This window comes from Anas acuta, chromosome 5 (assembly GCF_963932015.1).
Source record: "Anas acuta chromosome 5, bAnaAcu1.1, whole genome shotgun sequence".
Classification (NCBI taxonomy): domain Eukaryota; kingdom Metazoa; phylum Chordata; class Aves; order Anseriformes; family Anatidae; genus Anas; species Anas acuta.
This window is the reverse complement of record NC_088983.1, coordinates 10,572,858-10,597,184: the sequence shown is the minus strand read 5'-3', so window position 1 is coordinate 10,597,184 and position 24,327 is coordinate 10,572,858. Positions and strand designations below refer to the sequence as shown.

The window sequence follows — 24,327 nt, the reverse complement described above, 5'->3', positions numbered from 1 at the left end:
GCCAGCAAAAATCTTCAGGAAGTACTGGGACACATTGGTCTCTGGAAATGTGTCATAGTATCACTGGTCACCATCCTCTCTCACCAAGGTCACCGAAACATTTGGCAATGCATCTGTGCCTTCAGACACCCTCTGAGAAGAGCGTGACCAGCACAGCCACCAGCGGACACCTTGTTCTTCAAAAATCTTGAGGTTTCAGCGGGGCCCTGGAGGCAAAGGAAGGGAGGAGACGCGCCCGTTGCAGTATGCCCTGGCATTTCTGGAGGCACGCTGCTTCAGACACAGACTCACCGAGGGCTCGTGATCGATGACATCAAAGCAGCATTGGGAGCGAACCCGCCAGCCCAGACACTATGCAAGCCAAAGCAAGCACCCACCATGTGAGGGCTGGCCGTGGGACTGACATCATTTCTTGCCACCAGCACCTGCAGGTGGCTGCAGGGCACCTCTGGGAGGCACAGCCCTGCCTCTGGTGGAAGTGAACTGGAAGCCGAGGGAGATGTGTGCAGGAGGCATTGGTGGCAAAGGTAGCCTGCAAGGCAGGCACTGGCTGCAAGGGTGTTCAGAAATATCACCATGTACCCACAGAACAAACTCATACGTTATTTCAGCAATCATCCTGCTAATCCTCAGTTTGGAAGAGCCCATGCTTGAGCTGACAGACTGCACAAAGCATGCAAAGGCAGGAGGCATGGTCAATTTGTGCAGCTTTGGCAAGCGGTAGCACACCCCACTGTGCTTCCCTCCAGCAAGGGCACGGGCTGCAAGGGGTCAGTGAGGGTTTGCTCTGCAATTCTGGGGCAGTGAGAAGGGGGTGAGAAGCACGAATCCTGCCACCCCTGTCCTCAGTCTTCATCAGTGGGCTGGGAGGGAGTCCTGCCCCCTGGTCGAGGGCTTTTGTTTGCACAGGAGGCAAAGCAGGGTCAGGAGCCTTAACCGACCTACTCATTAGCAGCTATATTTGCAAATGATTAAATACGTGTAAAGCAGAGGACAGGAACCAATTTCCTGTAATTTGTTCCTCACAATAAGGGCATCAGAAATGTAAATGCGCTCAGATTTCAGCCATGCAGAAGTCTGTTTTTCCTTTCCAACCTCACCTAGCTGCACAGCAAGCAGAGGTGAAGCCAAGCCATTCTCCCTGACATTCACCAGGGGTCCTCTATCTCCCCCCCTTCCCAACCACACAGATGATGCTCTGCTCTCTCTCCATTCACACGGTCTCCCTTACCTGCCATGCCGAGGTGCAGACTCACAGCTAGAGGCACAGATTACCCCCTTACAGCTTGCACAGTGCCCTTGCATAGAAAAGGAGAACCCAGAGCTGTGAGGTTGCAGAGGGCATTTGTGGAACCAAGAGGAGCAGTGGCTCTCTGTCAGTGCCCACTTCCAGCTGCTTTTAGTGAATGCAGCATCAACCAGGGGAGCAAAGTGACCAGTGCTGTGTGCTGGTACATGTACGGGTGCTGCATAGCCTGCCCAGTAAGCCGTGTACAGCCCTATTTTTATCACTCGTCTCTGACCCAAATACAGCAAACACAACACCCACGAGCTGTCTCCACACAGCCAGGCTGGTTTGTTTGTTCTTCAAACAATCCCCCTGTGGAAAGCACCTGCACCTCTCACACCTAACAGCTTATGTCCAGCATCTCCTGAGAGGATGGGCAGTTTTCTAGCCTCTTGCAGAGGAGGGACAGGGTTCCCTTTCCAGGAGTGGCAGTGTGCAGCCAGGCCGGTGTTGCAGCAGGCTGGATAAGACAGCTTTCATGAAAACATTAACTGAAGTGCCCTGGATGACACAAGCGATGCTGCCTGAATTCACAGAGATGGGCAGGAGGCAAAGCAGCCAGGGATGAATTCATGCAAAGATAAGACACTTTCCGAGAACACATGAGGACCTCTGGACAGTGAGGAAGTTATTTATTGAGGAACTAACACAGGGCTGGCAGGGCTCTGCTCAGGATGGCAAAATCTTCTTTCCCATCCTGAACCGAGGGGTTACAAAGCCTGAAGCCAATAGCCAAGGTGGTGAACAGCAAGAGGGAGCTGCCAGAAGGGAGATGTGGGCAGGGAGAGCTCCTGCAAGGCTCTGTGTGCCGCCTGGGCAGGGACTCAAGTCTGCAAGGAGAGGCTGCAGAGAGGTGTTGGTGCCAACGTGCCCCAAGCCAGACGCCCTGCGAGGCAGCAGCCACTGAGCCTGGGGCTCTGCACACACCTCAAACACTGCACAAACAGCACTGGGGAGGATTGCTGTGTAAACACACATCAGGGGGGAGGAAGCGCTTCTGGGGGACAAAGCTGGCAGAAGGACAAGTAGCTGTAAGCTGGCTGACAGCACTCTTAGACAGGAAACTGCAAGATGCAGCTAGCTGGGGGGCAGTGGGAGCAAAAATGATCAACTTGCCCCCTGTGGAGGGGATTTGTTCCAAGCACTGTTTGTAATAGCAAGGGTCAGCAGTCAGCGGCCCACAAAGTGCCGCCTAGTGCAGGGCTGCTCAGCATTTGCTCTGGTCCCTGCAGGGCACAAGCTGTGGTGGTTTTGGAGCTGTTTGCTGGTGATAGAGCAACCGAGGAGCTGGACGGGTGCCCTGGGTGTGTCCCCGGGGCATATCGCACAGCTGGAGAGCCTGAAATCGCCTGCATTTACTTAACCCACCATCAAAACAAGGTGGAAAGCAGTTCTTGGAAGCGCTGCCCTTCTCCATGTGCTAACCCGGCAGGAGCAGGAGGATGAAACCCCCACATCAACACACCGGACTTCACAAGTGCACATCAAACAGAAAGGCTGGATGAAATTTTTAGCTGAGACTTTCTGTCCTGTGTGCATAGGCTGCCGCATACAAACGGCTTTGTTGGCTGAAGTCACAGACTTCTCATTTCTGCTGCCAGCAACAACTATAAGAAAAAAAAAAAAAAAAAAAAAAAAAAAAAAAAAAAAAAACACGCCTGCCTAAGCATTAGTCTCATGATATTTTTTGAAAGGAACACTGTTAACTTACCCCTCTTGCTCACGGAGCTTCCTAGGGTTTTTCCTACCATTTATGTTCATTAAGGAGAACTAATAAAAATGTGCCAGCATTTATGTTGATTAGTTGTATTTAAGAAATCTACCCAGTCCAAACCGTGTGGATGCATTCCTCTGCTTCCAGTTTATGGTTTCAGTTATGCAAAATCACACTCCTTTTTTCACTGGGCACTGAATGAGCCTGGCTGCAGTGTCCTGTCTGAAGAGTACATCAGACACCTCACAGACTCACATCTTTGGGAATGTAACACCAGCCAGGCCGTGCCAATCGAGGTGACGGGGGCTGCAGATTTTGCAAGGTGGCATCTCTGATAGCTTTGAAGAACTGACAAAAGTGTCATGTGATGAAAGTCAGAGCTGAATTTTCTAATTAAATTATTGAGCTGAATGAGCTCCCTGCAGGTCCGCAGGCAATTATCCCTCTGACTTCCATGACTAAAAGCAACACTGCTAAAATGCCATTAAACTACATCTGTTTCATTTGTTACACCACTTTGTGTTGTGAAAAGGGGAAGCCAATGAAGAAGGAAAAACCCTGCTGCTTTCGGTCCAAAAAGTGACAAGTCAGGTTAGCTATAAAGGCTCTCCTGAAAGCTGAGGAGCTGTTTCCTGTTCTGCCCCCCATGACAATGCAGCAATTGCTGAGTACTGCAGCTTATTTTGGGAAATGTGTCATGCACTCCAGTTATATATATAGAAAGCAGCAGATTAGCCGGTGCCCAGTTTCTTTCGAGACCCTCTTAGGATTTAGGGGGCCAGGTATGTGACCGGTGCCCAAGTGCAGGAGAAAGTCAGGTGAAACCATTGAGTACAAGAGGGAAGAAATGGAATTTCTCAGTGTTTGCAAGGCAGCAGCCGTGCACGGCAGAGTGGGAGCTTGAGGCTCTAGAGAGGTGTACGGAAATAGAAACCCGGTACCATCCCTCCCCCTGCCTTCCCAAACGAAACCTGCTCCCACCCAACTGCAAAAACACTGCAGCTCGGGGAGCACGTGGGTTCGTGCTTCAGAGCAGAAACATCCCGGTGATACAGAGCCGCAGCGAGTACCAAATCAGACAGAAAATCAGGGAGTGGCACAAGGCACTGCTAGGTGTTGCCAGAGGTGGTTTTTCCACCCATGTGGAGGAGAGATGAGGCAACCAGCAGCAGAGAGCAATCTGGTGCCTTGAAGGAAAGGACAGTTCTCCACAGACAAGGCAATCTCAACACACCCTGCACCTAATACTCGGCTGGAAGTGCCTGTTGAAAGGAAACGAGGTGTTAAGCCCTTGGCAAGAGGAACAGGGTAGCTCAATGTGAGCCGCACAGAAGGCTGAAGTTGCCTTGCACTCATGTGCTAGCTGGTTTCTCCAGGTGGGCTGGGGGTCTTGCATACCCATGGAAGGCGTGGACCAGCTGGAGAAGGGCTTTTCCCTGGAGGGTGGCTCGATCACAAGTAGGGACCGTGCTGCAGATGTTTGTATCTCATTAAAAAATAGTTAAGGAGAGAGCATGGAGAGCAAAGCAAACATCTCACTATTGACATTTTAAAATCATATTAAAAGAGTCAGTGATGTGATAACTACTTTTTATTACTTTTTTTTATTATTATTTTATTTTAGGAAGGGTTGCTCTGCTGTTGGCTGTGGTGGCTTAGCTTCCCAGTGCCTCCATCCAGGCACAGCCAGGGTTGGAGCTGAGGTGGGTCGCTGAAGTTGGGGTGGACACTCCAGTTCAGCCCATGGATTCAGACCGAGACAGGTACTCGAGTCACTCACGGCCAGCTACCCAGTTCCTCATGTCACCAGTCAAATACCTCACTGTGCTGGCTATTGAACCAATACAGACAAAAATACCATCGCTGACCCAGAAGCTGGCAATTCAAGGCCCAGCTGTCATAAGAAGGTTTTCCTGCCCCTGTAGTAATGACGACCACCCACAAGTATCTCACTTTGGAATATTATTCCCTTCTAGCTAGAATACAGATCAGAAATGTAGAGTACACAAAGGAAGCTTCACCTTTAAGGTGAAGCCTGGCAATCGCTAATTTAGGTGATGCAATGCAGCATCTACCTTAATCCATGCCATGGAAGAAAACGTATTCATTGTCAATGAGACACACAAGCCTATAAAACCCCAAAGAGTGTTCTTTATTACATGAAAAGACTAGCATGCCATAAAACAGAAGGCACTCCTACTTTCAGCAGTTGAGCATGTAAAACTAAGGATGGGTGTGGGAATCAGGAGGAGGCTCAGCAACATGAAAAGAACCAAGATTTTCATAGGTTTCCACTGAATATGGAGATCTTTGTAAGTGCCCTGTTAGAGCTCTCTGAGCAGTGCTTCAACTTCAGAAAATGCTTGGGAACTCTCTATAAATACAAGGCTTTTTTTTGTGGAGGTTTCAGATGAAGTAGCTGAAACATGCCTCTACCTTTTCTCCAGTTGCCAAGCCTGATAATTCTGGGAGGAAAACAAGTTTCCATCCAAGTCTTCTCTGCATATTGAACTTTCAGAAGATCACAGGATCAGACGGGGAATTAGGAAGGATCTGGAGCTTACAGACTCTTCAAGCACCCACATAAACTCATGGCACACCAGGTTCCCTGGCCATTCAGGAGCCTCCACTCACATGACGGGGCAGTGGCACAGCTCCGGGCTGTGACAGGAGCACCAGTCTTCCAGGTGGGCTTGCTGGTGGCTGGCAGGGGCAAAAAAATTGCAGGTGGGGGCAACCAGCCGTGCCTGGCATGTTGGGGCTCTACCCCACACAGCAAAGCTGTGCTCTCGACCTCGCTGCAGGAAGGCTGGGGGCAGAAGCCAGCGGCATGGGTCTCGGTGTGTGAGATGAGACAGGTCTGGGCCCATGCAGGATCGTACACCGAACATGAGTCAACTCTGTGATGCTCTTGCAAGAAAGGCATTCTTGGCTGTATTTACAGGAACGTAATAGCTGAAGCATGAAAGGTAATTACGCCATGCTACTAATTGGTAATGACTCCCCAGCTGTGCTCCCGTGTCCATGTTTGGGAACAGTACTCAAAGGAGTAGGCCCATAGTGAGCATCTATGGGAGAGCCACAGGCAACAGAAATTTAAATAACATGTGATGTTATTCTGTGATGCGGGATTAAAGGTGTTTGGATGCTCAATCTATAAAAGCAAATGCCCAAGGGGGAGGTGGGAGAACAGCTATTTTGTATAAATGGTAAGGAATTACTTATCTCTATTTTATTACTTCATAACTAATTACTTAATCACTCTCCAAACTCAAGCTGTAGGAGCAACTTTTTCTTCTTTTTGGCCATACCATATGGATAGCTATCTAGAAATACCCCAGAAAGCTCTCAGTGAGGTAGTGCCAAAATTGAAAGTGAAGCTGTGGTGACCACACAAATTTCCACATGAAGTTCTGTGCAGCTTCTGTGAGCCAAGATCACTTTGACCCCTGCATTATGTATAAATATTACATCTGCCAGGCTCCAGTCATATAACATCATCCATATAGCATCATCCCATAGTCAGCTAGCGGGAATGCAATTGCATCATGAACAGGTGGATATAATTGTTGTGTGACTGTCACTGTATCTTATTACCAGAAACATACACAGCATTGGAAACTGCATAGTCACTCTATGTCCAGAGCTTTTGCATGCTCAGGTCCCTGAGATCTTCAGTTCAGCTGCTTTTGCTGAATATTTCTCTGAATTTGTATGAATGCAGCCATATGAGATGAGATCAGAAACAGATTTTCCATGCTTTATCCTTGTGTTGACTGATTAACTCCTATCACCAACTTTTTAATGACGCCCTAACTAATTAGCAAAACCTGTCTAAGCCATTGTTGTCTTTGATTATTATCATCTGTGATTGTCTGGATCCAGGCCCTGACCCCAGCCCACTGTCTGAATTCCCAGCTTAACCTCAGACCTGCCTTATCAACAGACCGGACTGGCAATTTGGACTCTTGGCTGAGGCTGAGTATCGTTACCAGACCTGCCATGCCCTGCCTCCCCTGCTGTCATGCTGGCTCCCAGCACTTCATCCCATTCCCTGTCTTGCCCCCTGACTCCTTCCATCAGCTGACTGTATCAGCAATATCTGTATTTTTGTCATGTTGATGGTTACTCTTCTACCCTCTCATATTTTCCCGTCTGTTTTTACAGCTTCTTAGTGTCTCTTTCTCTGTATCAGATATGAAGCTCAGAAAATCCTCCTAGGTATCTTATATCTTGGAGTTTCTCCACAATTACCAGAGACTTCATCCCAGCAATCTATGACATGGGAGCTCATGCAGAGTGCATGTCTTTTTTCAGGGTCTCCAAGCCTGACAAAGTGAGTAGACTTAATCTTTGCCAGAGACCTCAACTAACAAATCCATCCTGAATCTAAGCTGTACAGTTTCCACCGGGACAGAGAAAGAACTCAGTCATCAGTGAGGTGTTGAAAACACTGTCCATAAAACAATTAGTAACTTGTGAAGAACTTGAGCTTGAGAAGAACAAAATGGACTAGGAAAAATATAAATAAATAAATAAATAAAAGGAAAGATTTTTGGCACAAAACTGAATTGAAGAGCTATGACAAGATAGAGACAAAATATGTCAGTAGCACAATAGCTCTGTAGAAATAAAAGAGACAATAAACCAGCTTCTGCTCTGGAAACAGGGATGCTGAGAAATGTTCCGAAACACTGAATGAGGTTGTTCTGAGGATTCCCAAAGCTTTACTGCATTTATATATATATATATATATATATATTCATATATGTATTTTAAGATTATTTGCCCTCACTGCTGTAAACTTATTTAAAACTTGCAGGGAGCCAGCTTACAACCTGTATCCTGCAGACTCCTAGGGATCCCTGGCATGCTTTTAGAAACTCCTGAAAGGGAGCTGTTGTCAGTAGATTGCAATCTGCCACATTTATTTTTTGAGTTTATAATTTGAGAAAGGTTGGAAACCACAGCACACACACCAGATGAATGTTCCCTTGTATATGTATGGTTGGTAAGACACTTTGTAGGTTATTAGATAGTTTTTCTCACTGATTAGTACTCCTAACGTGTTCAGATTTGAAAACACGTGTATCTATTATGTCAGTGTAAACAGTTCCTCTACAATAAAGTCACACTTCATAAGCAGTTTCAAGTTTTAATGGATGATTTCAAAAGTCTTTGTCTTGAATCATCCCTGGGGAAGCTTTTAATATGGTTTTGATACTGTTGGACTTGCTTAAATTAACTCATGCTTCCAGTCAAGGGAAATGACCAGTGATAGCTTCTGATCTAAAAATCCCTCAGTACGCTTGCATGTGGTTTCTTCAAACAATAGCATGGCTACGCCTAATGCAAAAAAAGCTCAGCAGAGGTTCAAAGTATTTCTGCTCCTTTTCTGCTGGTCACTCTGAATTGCTGACTGCTAGAACATCTGAATGGCAAAGCAGGCTGAGCATGAAAACAATTGTATGAAGAAAGTACTAAAATAACTTTTTTTTTTCCCACAGTTGTGCTGCTATGGATGTGATACTCACTTTTTCAGACTTCCTTTGAAACAATGCATTAATCAATGTACCTGTTGAAAGATACTGACTGACTTTGTGTTGGAGATTTTGCCACTTAGAACTGGAAAATCTCCTGAAAAATTGGAAAAGAGTATTAAAGATTTGCTTTGAATTGACAGAGTAGAGATTTGCAAAAGAGCTTGGCCTCTCTGGGTGTATCTGCTCCTTAGCCAAGTAAAACAGGAGCTGAGAGGAAATTCATCTGTGGCCTATAAATACATTCCAGACGACACAGTACAGGAAAAGAAGAGCTTCTCATGAGCGTGTTTGCTCTGGAAATTAGAAGGTTACTTAATCCTCACAGCAATGATGCTTTGGAACAACCTTTCACTAGAGCAATGAGGCAAAGCCATTTTCAGATGAGGCTTTATTAGCTGGAAGGCCCATCCCATGGCTGTCTGACAAGAAATGACAGGGTGCCTGGGCCTGCTGGCGGACTCCCTTTCAAAACACAGCCTTATTTGTCACGGTGGGAACTCTTGGATGCCAAATATTCTGGAAAATCTGGCTTTTAGTAGGTTTCTGAAAGTGACCAGAGGCCACTCGTTAATATCAACAAAAGGCTGAGCACTTCATATCTGCTTTTCAAGTGGTATTAACACGAGGCACCCAGAAGGTAAGAAACAGTCTGCAGATAATTGATAAATGACAACAGATTGATTTGAATAAAACAATTTTATGAAGAATTTTCCTTAAATAATAAAAAATAAAATCAGCATAAACAATTACCCTAATGATACCTTACTCGGGCTTGCTACCAGTCTTTTTACTATCCCTTTCAATTATCAGTTTATTACAGGATACAGTCTTCATCTCGTACATGGTCTTCTGCAAGCCACACTGACATTCCAAGCTCAGGCTAAGGGTTGCCATTACCCAAAATTTCACAGTAAATGACAGTAATTACGGCATCCGTAGAGATGGGTGGCATCATCTTGCCCAAGGGTGCACTGGGGCTAACCCCCATCAACCAGAGGTTGGACTGTGCCCTGGAGAAGCACTTAGGGTGATGGTGGAAAACAACATTGAACCGTGGGGTGTAGACTCCATATAACTGCAACGTGCATGGGAGCAGAGAGGAGCTTTGTTTTGCTTTCTTTTCTGGCACCATAAAACTAAAAGGCATTGAGCAAATAACTGCCTGACAACTTTACTAACATCTTGTTTTCCTCCAGACTTTCTTCTCTCTCTGTGCCCTTTTTAAATTTGTCTTAAAAACACCTTGGTGGTCATGATCTCAGACTCGTTTTTGAGTATCTGTTCAGGAGCTGGTACAACTTGGGAGCTAAACAAGACAGGACCTTATTAAGGACATTGAACTGCATCACTGTGCTTCTCTCCCTCGTGAGATGCTTTTGATTACCTTCCTGAAATACAGGTTTCACAAGGAACTCTGGCACAGAAGTTTGTCTGGCAAAACTAATTGAGGCGAAATGATCCAATTAAGAAACACACTGCACTTTTCCATTTCTAATGGGAAACCTTGCTATGATTTATGTCCTGTAGGAAGAATTTGCAGACTTAGAAAGAATCCTCCTTATATTGAGGCTGACAACTCATATATTCATCCATATTTGGCAGTCCCCAGAACCAAATGCTGGCAGAGAGAAAGGATAAGCATTGTTCAAAGCCTTTGACAAAAGAGTTCATCTTCCTCAGCTTCTCCAGCTAATGACTAGCTTTCAATTTACGCGTGCATGCCTACTAATATAGCTGAAAGCATTACGTTTATTATCATTTCGTGTAGCAAAAGAGGATGACATCCACACCACCCAACAGGTAGCACATGTCCTGCTGTGGCTCACATTGATCTAAAGCAAAAGCCTGACAGTTCCTTGGGACTATTGTCCTGGGGAGAATCAACCTTCATAATGAAAGTCCATAAGCAACAGGAGGACAGACACAGAACTCACTCAAAACATAAACTCTGAACATTTGAATGTGTCTCTGCTAGCAGGTTCCTCTAGCAGGAAAAGTTTTCCCAAATCCTGATGCTTAAATGTCTCCTGCTGGCAACCAGCTTAAACCCCCAGGCCTTCTATTTGTGAGTTCACTACCAAAGTACTTCTTTAAGTTCTCAGCTGAGAATTTTCCAAAGGAGAGGATACGCCTATATGGAAATAAAATAGAGAGATGCCACCGTTTTTCCAGCTAAACCATTTCGGGTACCTAAATCTGCATGTCTAAAAGAAAGAATTCTCAGCAAGGCAAATTTTCTCCTTTCACAAGTAAAAAGCTGATGGAGACAAACAGGTCAGCCGAGCAACACCTAGGGCCATTGCCCAAATGCTTTACTAGTCTTTGAAGAATGTATTTCTCTTAAATAAGGTATATTATTAAAAGGGAGAGGAAGGAGATAGATTGGATTGTTACATACAGGCACATTCTATCTTTATAAACCTTATTCATATCTGTTGTTTTCTGGATAAGAACTTACTGCATACAGTACTTCTACATGACCACTTATGGCTTTTATTGCACAAACCGTTACTGCGCAACATGAAAGAGCACTTGAAAGCAACTGATTTGTGTTCCATATGTGATTCATTTGTATTGCCTTCACCATATTCCATTACTAAGGCAGCACATTCTTACCGATCTGTAGGAGTTGACAGTGCCACCTTCTCTCCTTCTTTCCCCTGCAGAGATTTATCTATGCAGGTTGATCTAATGGCTTACTGCTATTCAAACACTTCGCATTTGTTCCCTAACCTGTAACCGTGTGAACCACCCATTCAATTTACAGTAGCTCTGGCCCACATTCAGGCTTTTCTACAAGCCAATTTGATTCATGAAAGACATGGAAAGCTGTACTCTCCCTTCCCCGTTTTTGCATTTTTTTTCTCCTGTTTTATTGCATTAAATCAGACCATAGGAGTCAACCAAGCAGCAGGAACAGCACACAGGCAGCAGTTTTCTGAGCAGAAATAGAAGTACTGATTTCCAGCAGCAGTGAGCTGATAACTTGGCTTACTGCATCCTAAGAAAACATACTGAGACATCAGAACAATCATGTGAACATGCCTCATCTATACAGCTCAGAATAAGATTAGTTTAACTTCCGAAGACCAGAAGTGTGCAAGGCTATCACTGAAGGAAGAAAGCAAGCACCAACTGGTATAATTATTGTAACACAGGGCTGAATGCGGGGAAAACCAGAAGACACCAGATTTAGGAAGTAGAGGTAGGAGTGGTTTCCACACAAATAACTTTATTTTCCTAAATACAGCAATGAAAAAGCAAACTCTTAAAGGAGGAAAAAGAGAGTTTTATGTGTATATATTTAATTAAAATACTTTTTCTAAGACAAAAATCATTTACATTCTGATAACTCACATTCAGAAATAAATAAAGGCAGCAGGGCATAACATTCAAATGAATATCTAGTAAAAGGTAGTAACATTTTTATTAATAATAAGGAATACAACACTGCAATATTTAATCTTGAATTTGTATATACAAATGCCATATCCTACACAGCAATAAATCAAGACATATACACCGTAGGACCATGTACAATAATTTCTATTAAGTTGAAAAAGTAGGAACCATACGTCATGAAAGTCTCCAAACTGGTAACGCAGAAAAACTCCTCTGAGAGATAAACAACAAACATTGAAATAGCAACAACAAAAAAAAATCTCAAAAAGAAATACAATTAACAAATAGAAATCATGATGTATGATTACCTCCCCAAAATATCCACTCATTTATTTTGCTCTAAGATAGATTACACAGCACACAGAAAAGTTATTATATTTCAGTACAGCACTAAAACGCAAGCTTTTGCAATTTGGTCCATTTACATTTTGCTGATTATTTTAGCCTACCACATTGAAAGGAAAAGTCGTGTGTTCCTCAATCTTTGGATATAAAAACCAATGTAACTACATTCTTCGGCACAAAAGCAAGATTTTGAGAAATATCTGCCTTTTTTTTTAAGCACATTTAGTTTTCATTCATGCAAAAACTGTGAATTAATCCCATTCCAAATGAGCATTTTATCATAAAATTTAAGTAGTCAATTGATTAGATTACAGAACGATGGAAAAAAAACTTATTTCACACGATATCTTGCTACTGAATTCTACTCAGTTAATCAAAATTAAGCTAACCTTAAACATTTGCCTTTTCAGAGATGCAGGCTTAACTTTCTATTCAGAAAAGCTAAAAGACAAGCAAATTTAAGAGAACACATCTGAAAACTATACTTACTCACTTTTACATAAGAACTTCAAACATTTATAAAGCTACATGTAACCTCCAAAGAACACAGACACTGAATTGTCAAACAACCTACAGGTAACCACCGCAGACCTGACAGCAGTACAAAAGAAAAATGAGTAACATCATCGCACTTTCAAATTCTTATATTTCCTAAAGCCTTAAGTATAATTTAGAATTTGCAGCTCAAACATGTAGAAATCTTGAAATGAGTAAAATAATTTGGGTTTAAAATATTATTACTCTGGGTTAGCCATATACTATATAAATACAGATTGGAATTTTACCTAGGGGAAATGTTTTTTTGAGGTAAGGACAGATAAATTCAACAGGTTAATATCTCTGAAGAAGCGGGGAGAATCTTCCAGCAAACGTTCTGGCATTGTAAAACTGTGCCTTAGGTACTGTACTTAATTGAAAAAATAGATTGTTTTTGGCAAGTAAATTGCAAATAAATCACGTGTACAATCAGAAACAAAATACATTCACTCTCTGAAGTTACACAGCCTTCCATCAACAACTGAAAGCACATTACAGAGTACGCATATTCTCTTCTTTTAGTAATAGGCACAGAAGTCTCCAGTCTCCGTATTTATTTTTAAATAAATAAAGTCATTTTTAAACAGAATCTATTTTTCCCATATCTGATACTTATTCTCAGGACTCTATAGAACTATTCTCACATATTGTTGTACATTAATTTCAGATATAGTAGAACTATGTATACAATAAATCCAGTTTGTAAAGATTACAAATGCATCAAGCTGCCAGTAAGCAGCTTCTATATCTACATATGGTGGTGCAAGTTAGTGGTGTCATAAAGGCACTTGTCTCTCACAGATAGTACTGTCTTTTTAATCAGTTAAAAATATATTTTATTTTTTTTATAGTTTAACATCCAAAATGGTTTTTACTCCTTAAAGTGGTGCAAATTGTCACTTACAGAACAACGATTCATTAATTCAACATGAAAGAGATAAGTGCAAAGTTTTCATAATTAAATATATCTCTATATATCAATTCAATTTAATGCCATGCTCGAAAAAAATGCCAAAAAACACGCTATAGTAGAAATGTGATTGGTGCTAGCAGCCACAAATAAAGGTAGGTACATAAAATAGTACAATCAAGCTTATTTATGAAGGTATTAAATCAATAAAACAGTGAATTGCAAAGAGAGACATATGCCATGAGTTTTTTCTAAGACATGCCTGAAGCCATACCTGAGCAGTATGAAATATATAGCACACATTTACATCATTAGGGACACCTTTAGAGCTAGCTACCTAATTTTATAAAAATAATTTCAAAATGTTCATTCATTTCAAAGTCAATTCTGTTCTCATCAAATGTGAAAAGACAAGTCAAAAACAGATAAAACAGCAAAATTTAAAAAGACACAGAATTAGCCACTAAGTCAAGTTCAGTGCAGTTTTCAGGTACTTATGGATGGCAGTGTGAAATCCTCAAAATCCAATTTATCTGGTCAGTACATACCCATAGACTTTCCTCTCAAGTCTCAGTAGTTTAAAGCAAAAATATGAAAGAGGTTCCACCAGCAGAATACACGTTTTTGTAAATCATAAGTCTCAGGTCTTACAAAAAAATAGGCCTAAGTGGCTTTGCCTATGTAAATGCTAATTTGATGTTGGCATTATAGTTCTGTTAAGTAAGAAATCTAAAGAGATCTAAACAACCAGAAAGGTGTGATGGATGGAATACATCAAGTACAAACCAAAAGCCAGCAGGTTCTTTGGCATTTAATACTTTCCATCATAACAGCACATCCAGACTGCTATGAAGTTGCTGGAGAGAGCTTCATGCTTGAACACTAATTTTGGTGTCCTGTCTCTTTTAAATAGTTCTGCCAGTACTGCACCATAAGGAGTTTTCTGCATCTTTGACAAATCTGCATTTTCTGAACATTGCACAAGGTTATCAAAATGAAAACAGGAAAAAAAAAAAAAAGCCATGTGATCAACTATTAAGCTGCTCCTTCAGAGAACATTTCTTTGCTTATAGCAGTGACCAGAATTGCTGGTGTACTGACAGTTGCCATGGCAAATGGGTGACTGCGTGGGAGAGCACACATATAGCCAAGTCAACATTTTATGCAATCTCCGTGATTTAAGCAAGCATACAACACACAGCTTTTATTATGTGCTGCCACTGAAACTTTCAGTCTAGATAAAGTGCCAAAGGAAAAAAAATGTTATCTTATGTTAGACCATGGCTGTTTCAATATTCCCACTCATCTGTTTTCATGTCCAGGTAGTAAAGAATATTCTGTGCCAGCTTTACTGCTTGCTTCCTGGCAGCCTTACACCGCTCATCACCTTGCGGATCAACAGCATCAAGTGCAAGAAGTTGTTTTGTAAGGAGTTCTTCCAGTCTCATGTAATTTTTATCTGTTCTGTTTCCATCAAATGAAATCACCTCCTGCTGAATTTGAGACAAGCTTCCAAGAACAGTCCAAACTGCTCTGTGAGACTGAGGTTCTGCAGCAGTTTGCTCTGGATACATTTGCCTTTTTCCGAGTGCTTCCTTTAAGTCAATGTACGTTATGAGAGCTTGCACTTCTATGACTGCTCTTCTCCTGGCTTCTCTAATACAAGGGTTTTTTCCTGGACTCACTTCATCTAACTGGGCAATTAATCCCTGCAGTTCTGCTTTGGATCCCAAATACAGATCAGAAGCATTCTCTGTTTTTAAAAGTAAGGAATTAACTTCCTTCATTTTCTTGCGGATCTCTTCAATTTTTAGAATGGACTGATTTTGTGCCAAATCATAAGCATGTGTAGAATTTGCTTCTTCTTCCAAGTCCAGGTATTTTTGCAATTTATTGATCTCTTCCACTACTTCCTTTCTGTAATTTCTTATTTCCGTGCGACCACAGACATCTAAAGCATCCAAATCAGCAATAAGGCCTGTAAGCACACAGGATAAATGCCTGCAGGTATCATTACTACTCACTCCCATTAGAAGCGCAATAAGAGTTCCTCTCGCTTTGTTCACCTCACACATTACAGAGTTAATTTTGGAGACAGAAGGATGCGCATCATTAGAGAGTGGCAGGGAGAGTTGCTGCTTCACGCAGCTTTCTATAATCTCCTGAACAGCACATACTTTGGTCAGCGTGCGATATCTCGCTTTGCGTAAAGAAACTTTCCCTCCGGTTTTCACCTGGGTAAGCCTCAGAATGATGTCCTGAATGCCTTCTTCAAACTCATCGTTGATGCAGTTGCCCCCTTTGTAGAAAGGCGTAATCTCGCGCTCCACAAGTGCCTGCGCCTCCTTGAATATCGCCTCAATCTCCAGCCTGCGCGGATGGTTGGCGTTTTGCTCCAGCTCCTTCAGCAGCCTCTCGGTCTCCTGAGCAGCTCGCTTCCTGGCTTGCTGGATGTCCCCCTTCCCCTCGGTGTCTACGGAATCGATTTCAAAAAGCTGCTTGGTGAGCGACCGCTCCAGCTTCTTGTAATCCCGGTCGGTGGACAAACCGCTGAAGACAACCACCTGCTGTTCGATCTCCTTCACCTCCTTCTGGATTTCGTGCAACCGTTTGATGGCTGGGTGTTGGTTCCCCATGTCCATTCTCCTCTCCCGGCCGCCGTCAGACGAACTGCAAGGACAGGAGACCCGCGATCAGCCCCCACCCAGCACCTGGGCGCTGCGGCCGCCTTAAAACCCCTGCAGCCAGCGGGGCTCAACCCCCCAACCGAGCCTCCCCCGCTCCTCCCGGCCCGCTGCCGAGGCCTCACCGCGGCCCTCCGGGCTCCTGCCCCGTTCCTCCCTCCCTTCCCCACCCGCTCCGGGAGGTACCGGGGGAGGGGGGAACCGAGCTCCGCAGCGCAGCGCTCCCCTCCCGGCCCAACCCGCCGCCGCCGCCTCCTCCCTCACCCGCCCCGGCTGAGGCACCCGCGGCCCAGCGCGGCGCTGCGCCACGGCGGCGACAGCGAAAGGGGAGGAGGAAGAGAAGGAGGAGGAGGAGGAGGGCTGAGGGCCACGGCCCCTTCCCGCAGCACCGCCCCCAGCCCTGCCCCTGCGCGAGATGGCGGCCGCCAGGGCCGGGCGGGCGCTGAGGGCGGCGGGGGGGAGCTGGTTTCGCTGCTCCTCCTCCTCCTCGGGCGGCGGAGCGGTAAATCCCCAGCCCGCAGCCGTCCGGGGAGGCTGTGAGGGGAAGGAGGGGAAGGGAAGGGCTGGGGGGAGACCGCGGTGGGGCTGGGGGGAGGCGGGATGAGAGCCCGCGGTGCCCCCCGGGTGTCCGGGAGGTGATTGCTGAACGCTGAGGGGGGTGAGGGGTGAAGGGTAAAGGGGGCAAAATGCTTCCCCTGCTGGAGGGGGGAGCCCCCTGCTCCGGAGCAGAGCCTAAAAAGCTGCGGGCAGGCACCGGGGGGGCTGGCACACGGAGCGGGTCTTGCCAGCGAGCGTCCTGGAGCATCTGTGGTACAAAAAAAAACCACGGGGGGAAGTCCTTAAAATCGTGATTTATGGCCGGGGGGGAAAGAGTTGAAGGTGTCCTCTATGGGATAGATTTGTACGTAAAGGCAAAATTTAAATATATCGCAAATGTCAGTCGAGGTAAACAAAGGCGTGTAACTTCTGAACGCGTTACAATTACAATTTTTAATGCTGTGTGGAGACTGTTGCACGGCTGTACGGGGTTTTAGAGCTTGCTTCGAGTTGTGATGTCCACAAAAACGCTGCCGAAGTGCTGCTAATAACGACCCCCGTCCGTGTTTTCAAGGGCCCGGGTTTCCGCCCGCCGCCGCACTCCCGCCACGACTGGATCGGGCCCCCGGACCGGCTGTCCAACCTGCGGCCCGTCATCTTCCATGTGCCGCGGGACGAGTCCGCCCTGGAGCGGCGCCTGCGGGAGGCCCGGCAGGACGCCCAGGCCTGGAACCAGCGCTTCTGGGCGCAGCAGAACGCCGCCTTCCAGCAGGTGAGCGGGGCCGCTGGGCGGCGCTGCCAGGCTGCGCGTCTGGGTGGTGATGCTCGGCTCTCAAGGGGTTTGGGTGGCTGGGCAGGAGGTAACCTTCAGCTGTGCCTCCTTGGCACCAAAACCCTGCGATTTCTAGTATTCAGTTCTGCCTACAATCATTTATTATCTCTCACTCTTCCTACATATTTTTTTTAAGATATGCAGTATCTATCTGGAAATCATGGTTTGTCACTGTTTGCAATATTAACCCCCAAATCTCTTACAACATTACAGATCCCATTTCCAGAAGTATTCAATTGCTATCTAGTGGTATTTGCCCTCTGTTTTTTCTTACCGTGCACTGAAAGCATCAGGCTGTAGCCACCTTGCATGCACAGCCTGTGTGTGACTGGAGCTGCTGTTGAAAATGACGCTGCAGATTTTCTTGCTCTGTTTCAGGAGAGAAATTAGATGTAATCATGAAGGGTAAATGAAAGGTCATGCCCTGCTGCCTGGCTAAGCTAAAAGCAGGAACATGTTTAGTTGTGGTCTGCCTTTTTTCTGATTGCACTATTGGTTAGGAGACACTGAATTTTGTTGGAAGAAGAATAATGGTTCAGAATTCACTGTTATTTCTGATGGTCTTCGATCATCATATCCTTCCAAAACTTGTGAAGATCTTGGGGAGGGGAAATGAATTTTTTTTTTATTTTAATTCCATAGAACTGCTTATTAATCTTGAAAAAATTATGTAAAGGGAATTACTCTGTTTTCATGTAAGTAACTTCAATTTCTAAGTCTGTGTGTTTTTTCTGTATGCAGAAATTCTCAGTTAAACTGTGGGGACCAGCTGGGTTGTACATCTTTTGTAAACTTAAGGTTTGGATCTAGCTAAACAATACCAAAGCTCAGTTATACCTTTATTCCAAAAATAAGTTGCATGTGTTTCAGCAGTGTGTTTGCATGAATCAATTGATGAATGCAGCTAGCAGGATCTAAGTGAATATCAGACTGTATTGGGCACTAAGTTGTTACGTGATTTAAAAACAATGGTTAACTTTAAGGTATGAGTACCTCAAATTCTAATGTGGAAAAACGTGTTTTAGGAAAAAGAAGAATTTATTTATTCAAGACTGAAAGCCAAAGGTCTGGCAGTGAGAGATGAAACAGGTTAGTGGGATCGCCGTGTACAGTTCAGGATGTGTTTTGAATTTCGTTTAATTCTCAGTATTGTTAGTTTGTGCTCTTTGTGTTCTGTCACAAGTAATTCTTCAGAGCAGGATTTGGAAGTGCTTTTTGGGAGCATGCTTTTGGGGGGTGAGATCTTCTCTTGCACTGTTAATCCTCTAATTCTTGCATGCCCAGCATAAGGGAACATGTCAAAATCTTAATCAAATAATTTTAATAATTTTTCAATATCAGGAGGAATGAGTTTTCATCTTTCACATCTCCTTAATGTGGTGAGCAAGCTGAGCTAAACATACGGAGTTTGTCTCAAGTGCATGTTACGGTTTGGCAGATAAACTCATGCTCTTCATTCAGGTCCATTGTGTATTCAGTTAATACAGTATTTTTCCTTGAGGGGAGAGTAAGACAGCTACTAAGAAAACAACAGCTGTTCTCTGACCTTCTTTGCCTGATCACAGTTGCTGTAAAATACTTGCCTCACTAATTCCTGATGTGAAATAGGAAACAAGATGCTTTCATTATACAGTGAGCGGGCCATTGTAGTATTAGTTTGAACACTTTGTTTATAGATTCATGATTTATTTGACTTCAGTAAAGCATCTGCTCTGATGTTCTATACATTGCAGACTATTATGTTTCTGTTCTGTTCATCCCAGTGATCAGCGTGTGGTTGAAAAACAAATTAACTCCTGTTGTTAAGAAAAAGCTTATTTTATATTGCTGTTTTGTTTTTTCTTTAATTTCTAGGATTAAAAAAAAAGCTTGTACATCCTTTACAAATAAAATTATTGGCTGCACGTGTTGGATAACTCTTTTTGTTCTACAACACAACTGCGTGCATGTGCATATATATAAATAAAAGTAAAAACTATATACATGTGTAGTTGGAAAAAATTATATAAGAGAATCTTCAGTTTTGCTGCTACCATTATGAAGAAACAAATTAACTATAGCTGTTAAGTAGGCAGCCTTCAAATACTATTATGATGAATTTATCCCATAGTATGTAAATCCACTGTATATCTTTTAAATATTGACAAATGATACTGATCATGATGATATTGATCAATAATACACATTTCAATAGTCAGTCTCAGGTGCTTTAAAATGTATTATGGAACAGTAACAAAAGTTGAATCTTACAGTTTTTTCTCTCATCACATCCATGTTCCCTGGGACATTCAAAGCTGACCACCAAACACTGAAAGCATGCCAGAAAGTTTGCACAGGAATTAGAATTAAGAATATTTACTGGTTCTGTGGATGCTATTCTGTGGAATAGCTACGGATGTGCATTTCATGTACTGTGGAGAGAATACATCTCCTCTTATTTTCTACTCTATGTGAATGGCATGTTCAAAGTCAGACGCATACTCTCGTACTTCACCAAAGAATTGTCTACCGTATCGTTAATAAATGTGACATCTCAGAACACATGCTTTTTGGTATAAGTTACTTTAAATTTACCAACGGTAACAGAAAAAAATTGTACCTTTGAAAATATCTTGACAGTCACAAGTAGTGTTTTCTCTGTACTTACAGACTTACTTTAGATATGGAAACATAAGTTACTAAGTGCTCTTACTGGTGCTGTTTAGACTTTGGACCTATGAGAAATTAATGTTAATCAAAGGATAGATACTCCTAGATCAATTATCTTTTTCTGATAAGCTCCCTAATAATATAAGACCTATTAAACATCATCACTTTCACAGGTTATAAGGGCTTAAGAGTTACCGTGTCAGTTTCAAAATGATCGGTGGCTTTTAATCTGCTGTGTTCCCTTGAAAAATTTTAAAGGGTTAGAAGACAAAAGCATAATAACATATTCAAGGTTACACAAGAACCCTGTAAAAGCAAGGAGTCAGACCTAGCTCTCCTGAATCTGAACCCAGTATTTTAATATGAAGATCACCTTCACATTCTTATGCCAAAACTTATTTTCAGGTCAAAAAGCAACACTGAATGCAGAAGAAATGGCTGACTTTTACAAGGACTTTCTAAGTAAAAATTTTAGAAAGCATATGCATTATAACAGGTATGTAGATGGTATTTATGTTGACTGTAAGATCACAAAATCATAGAATGGTTTGGGTTGGAAGGGACCTAGTTCCAACCCCCCTGCCATGGGGAGGGACACCTTCTGCTCGAGCAGGTTGTAGTCTAGACAAAAGGCATAGGATCAAACTTAAAAAGTTATCACTCTTTATCATAATTGTAAAAAAAAAAAAAAAAAAAAAAAAAAGGAAGATGTGAAACTCTCATTTATAATTTTTTAATGCTATTATTAGCATTTGACAGAAATTTGCATTATCATTTGAGTTCTTCCACTGTTCATTGTTGATTTTGTGGAGAATGGAATCTGGTGTCATTCCTTCCTGAAACTGCAGGGAGACAATATCAGGCCCTCAAGTTTTTCCCCTTATGGGATAGATATTTTTGTGCTGCCAACTGAAACTGATAAATGTATGAGTAAAACAATTGAAAATTCTGTATAACATATTCTAGTTAACTCCTAAATTAAGTAAGGATTTACTGGTCTAGTAAATATCACTTGTCTCTAGGGAAAATCATTTAGTAAGAGTAATAATTAGTATTCTTATTTGTTTTTATTATTTTGCAAGTATATGGTCAAAGTGAAATTGACTACCTTTGTGTTTGGGAGTTTTTTGTGTGGTGAAGCCTTAGTAGAATGATCCCCTGCACTCATCCTGAATAGAACTTTGGCTACAGTTGGGTAAGCCCACAGCCACCCAGTCTCCTCAAATCTGCTGCTTTTTATGTGTCACTGTTTGTACAACAACTTGATAAACTGGATTGGGGATCTGAAACAACTGAGAAATGACTTGCAAATTCATATTACCACCCTGCAAGTAGCTGTACATGCTTGGTGAAGAGTTAGATAGGAGGAAGCAGAAAGAGGACAGTACTTCATCCAGTTGCAGTCACGCTGCCCACTGCATGTGAAACCAGAATTTATTTTTTTATTGGGTTAAAAGATAATAGGGCTCCAAGGTCTCAAGTTTTCTTGTGTTCCTGATCATGCAACATCAGGAAGAATTCTATTGCAACTGTAATTGACCCACAATAAAATGTGGTTTAGAGTTGTACATATTGTGCATATACTATAACATGTTATACTGTAAGAACAATTTGCAGTTTTACTGCAAGAAACAGACATATCTTGGGAGGGAGGCAAAAAAAATCAAACAAACAACTGAACAGCATGAAAATACGGAAAGGTTAAAAAAAATACATCATTTTTGATAAAAAGGATTGCTGTTCAAATTGCCTATGTTATATTAACTAATGATTGATCAAGCAAATAGTTTTTCTTAGAATTGACCATCGGAGGCCATTGTTGTAGTCAGCTCAGGCTAGTGTCCCATCTTCTAGGTAATATCATTCAGGCTCTTCTTCTAAATATTCCTTGGTTTTGCTTTGTTTTAAAATCAGCTGGGCAGCTGTGCTGTAGTTTCAAAGTGGAAATGCACAGCCGTGAAAGCAGCGGAGCTTAGAAGCATTCTGATCTTCAAGGGGTCACATTCATAAAGATTTTTTAATGCACTCAGCATAGCTCTTTTGCAGAGATGCCAGCTGGCCTGAAAACTGGCTGCTGAAATATTTAAACTTCTAAACTTTAGGTAGAATTGAGACAATGACTGTGCATAGACACTATGAATATAGTTCAGGGTGCTGAGACTGGAAATAGTCTAGTTTAAAAAAAATCAAGAAGGGCATAGGAAATGAGACATGACAGGGGAAAAGAAACAGTTGCAGTGTTACCGTGATATTTTGATTTAACATGACATTTTAGGGGGTAGCTCGGTGCTTCTTGTCAACATGATTTTGGCTGCCGTCCTTACTGAGAGGTTAATATCTCAGGTTTAAGTTAATCTGTACATGCTAGGTTTCTAACAGAGATCTGAAAGAAGACCATTTATAACAAATGTAATATTCCCTGTTACTTTTACCATAAACATATTCAATAGCTCCTTGTGCAGAATTTTACAAAGCAGACAAAGCAGGGGAGGGATCCTTGATGGAAACCTGAAGGAAATGATTAAATTAGTTCATAATAGGGGCATGAATTTGAAGCAAATTCCCAGAGATTAAAAATGGGTATATTTTGAATTGATTCTACAAGTCATGTGTGCAAGATGACTAACTTTGGCAATACTAAAGGCATCGTAGTTAAGATACTGCTTTAGAAACAAAATGTTTCTTGTATTGAGTTATATAACTAGGCTTTGGAGTATGATTTTTTCTCCCTTCATAGATTAGCAGTTATATCCTTTTCAATACATGCATCTTCATATGTGCACAAATCTTACCTGCAGTACAGCACTGGCAGTACGTAAGTTCTTACAGATAGCTTGATGACCTGCTAAAACATGAAATTTGGTTCCACTTCCTTTATCTTACATGATTTCAAATGCAATTAGTCATAAAATTATTCATCTCCTAACTTTTTTTTACAGATAAAGTTTGAATAGCTGTAGCCATATCTTTCATGTGCAATCTGTTCATACAGAGATATTTTCTTATTTAGTTAGAAGTGTAACCACAAAGAATGGAAGGTGTAGGTCAACACTGAATTGTCATTTGACAATGCCAAAGGGTATTTTAATATAATTGTGTACCTTTTTCCTGTTCTTGTTCTGTGTGCTGGTTGTTTTCCTGGCTTTGGAATCCAAGAGATTGGTATAAACGTAACTTTACGATCACATTCCTCATGGGACAAGTAGCACTGGTGAGAGCTCTGAGGTGGCTTCGCTGGAAAAAGAAAAGTGTTGGAAATTAGTGATCTCAGCTCCATGAAGAATGCAACAGTAGCTAGGCCTGCTACAAACGTGTTAATAGTGATGTTCAGAATCTGAATGTCCAATGTAGTAATTGCTTGCATCTGTTTTTTAGACTATGTAAATAAAGGTTGCTATTGGTCTTAATTTATAATTGCTATTTAGACTTTTTTTTACCTTTTATTTCAAGAATATCTAAAACATTCCCCAACCAAAATAACCAAGAAAACTATCAAAAGCTTTCTTCATCTATATTAAAGGAACAGATCTCCTCTGTCACATTTCTACTGCAGAGACATAGCTCATAAAACATGGTTCAGTATGCTGTGCCTGAACTTTGGTCAAAGTCTTCAACTATATTAGCATGTAACACAAAAATGTCTCATTTTGCAGCGGTTGTCTAGGGCAGGAGTTACCCACAGTAATACAACATGTTTGAAGGAACAAGTATGACTTGTGAGTGTATACACACTATTGATTTAGAATAATCCATTTTTAAAAAATGTGACTTTCTATTTTTAATGAAATTTTAAGATAAAATTTCAGATAAATGACTAAAGCAGTAGATGGGGTCTTCTTAGATAGAACATCCAGAGTATGGAAAATTCAGTGTCTTATCATACAGT

At 42.4% G+C, this 24,327-nt stretch overlaps 2 protein-coding genes across 5 annotated transcripts; one reads left to right on the top strand and one right to left on the bottom strand.

The window, feature by feature from the left end:
• Positions 1–11,830: 11,830 nt before the first annotated feature.
• Positions 11,831–16,810, bottom strand: BAG5 (BAG cochaperone 5). 3 transcript variants are annotated; one of them, XM_068682641.1, is made up of 2 exons: positions 16,688–16,810; positions 11,831–16,409 (listed from the first exon to the last, which is right to left on the bottom strand). In XM_068682641.1, the coding sequence occupies exon 2, from the start codon at positions 16,379–16,381 to the stop codon at positions 15,029–15,031; it is 1,353 nt and encodes a 450-aa protein (XP_068538742.1). In that variant the 5' UTR covers positions 16,382–16,409; positions 16,688–16,810; the 3' UTR covers positions 11,831–15,028. The 3 variants fall into 3 exon arrangements, with proteins under 3 accessions (XP_068538742.1, XP_068538743.1, XP_068538744.1); XM_068682642.1 differs by having other exon boundaries at positions 16,610–16,746; XM_068682643.1 differs by lacking the exon at positions 16,688–16,810 and adding an exon at positions 16,549–16,630.
• COA8 (cytochrome c oxidase assembly factor 8) lies at positions 16,773–23,848 on the top strand. Of its 2 annotated transcripts, none has more exons than XM_068682652.1 (5): positions 16,773–16,925; positions 17,535–17,732; positions 18,818–18,881; positions 20,847–20,937; positions 23,598–23,848. In XM_068682652.1, the coding sequence occupies exons 1-5, from the start codon at positions 16,839–16,841 to the stop codon at positions 23,701–23,703; spliced, it is 546 nt and encodes a 181-aa protein (XP_068538753.1). In that variant the 5' UTR covers positions 16,773–16,838; the 3' UTR covers positions 23,704–23,848. The 2 variants fall into 2 exon arrangements, with proteins under 2 accessions (XP_068538753.1, XP_068538754.1); XM_068682653.1 differs by lacking the exon at positions 16,773–16,925 and adding an exon at positions 17,040–17,368.
• Positions 23,849–24,327: the final 479 nt, after the last annotated feature.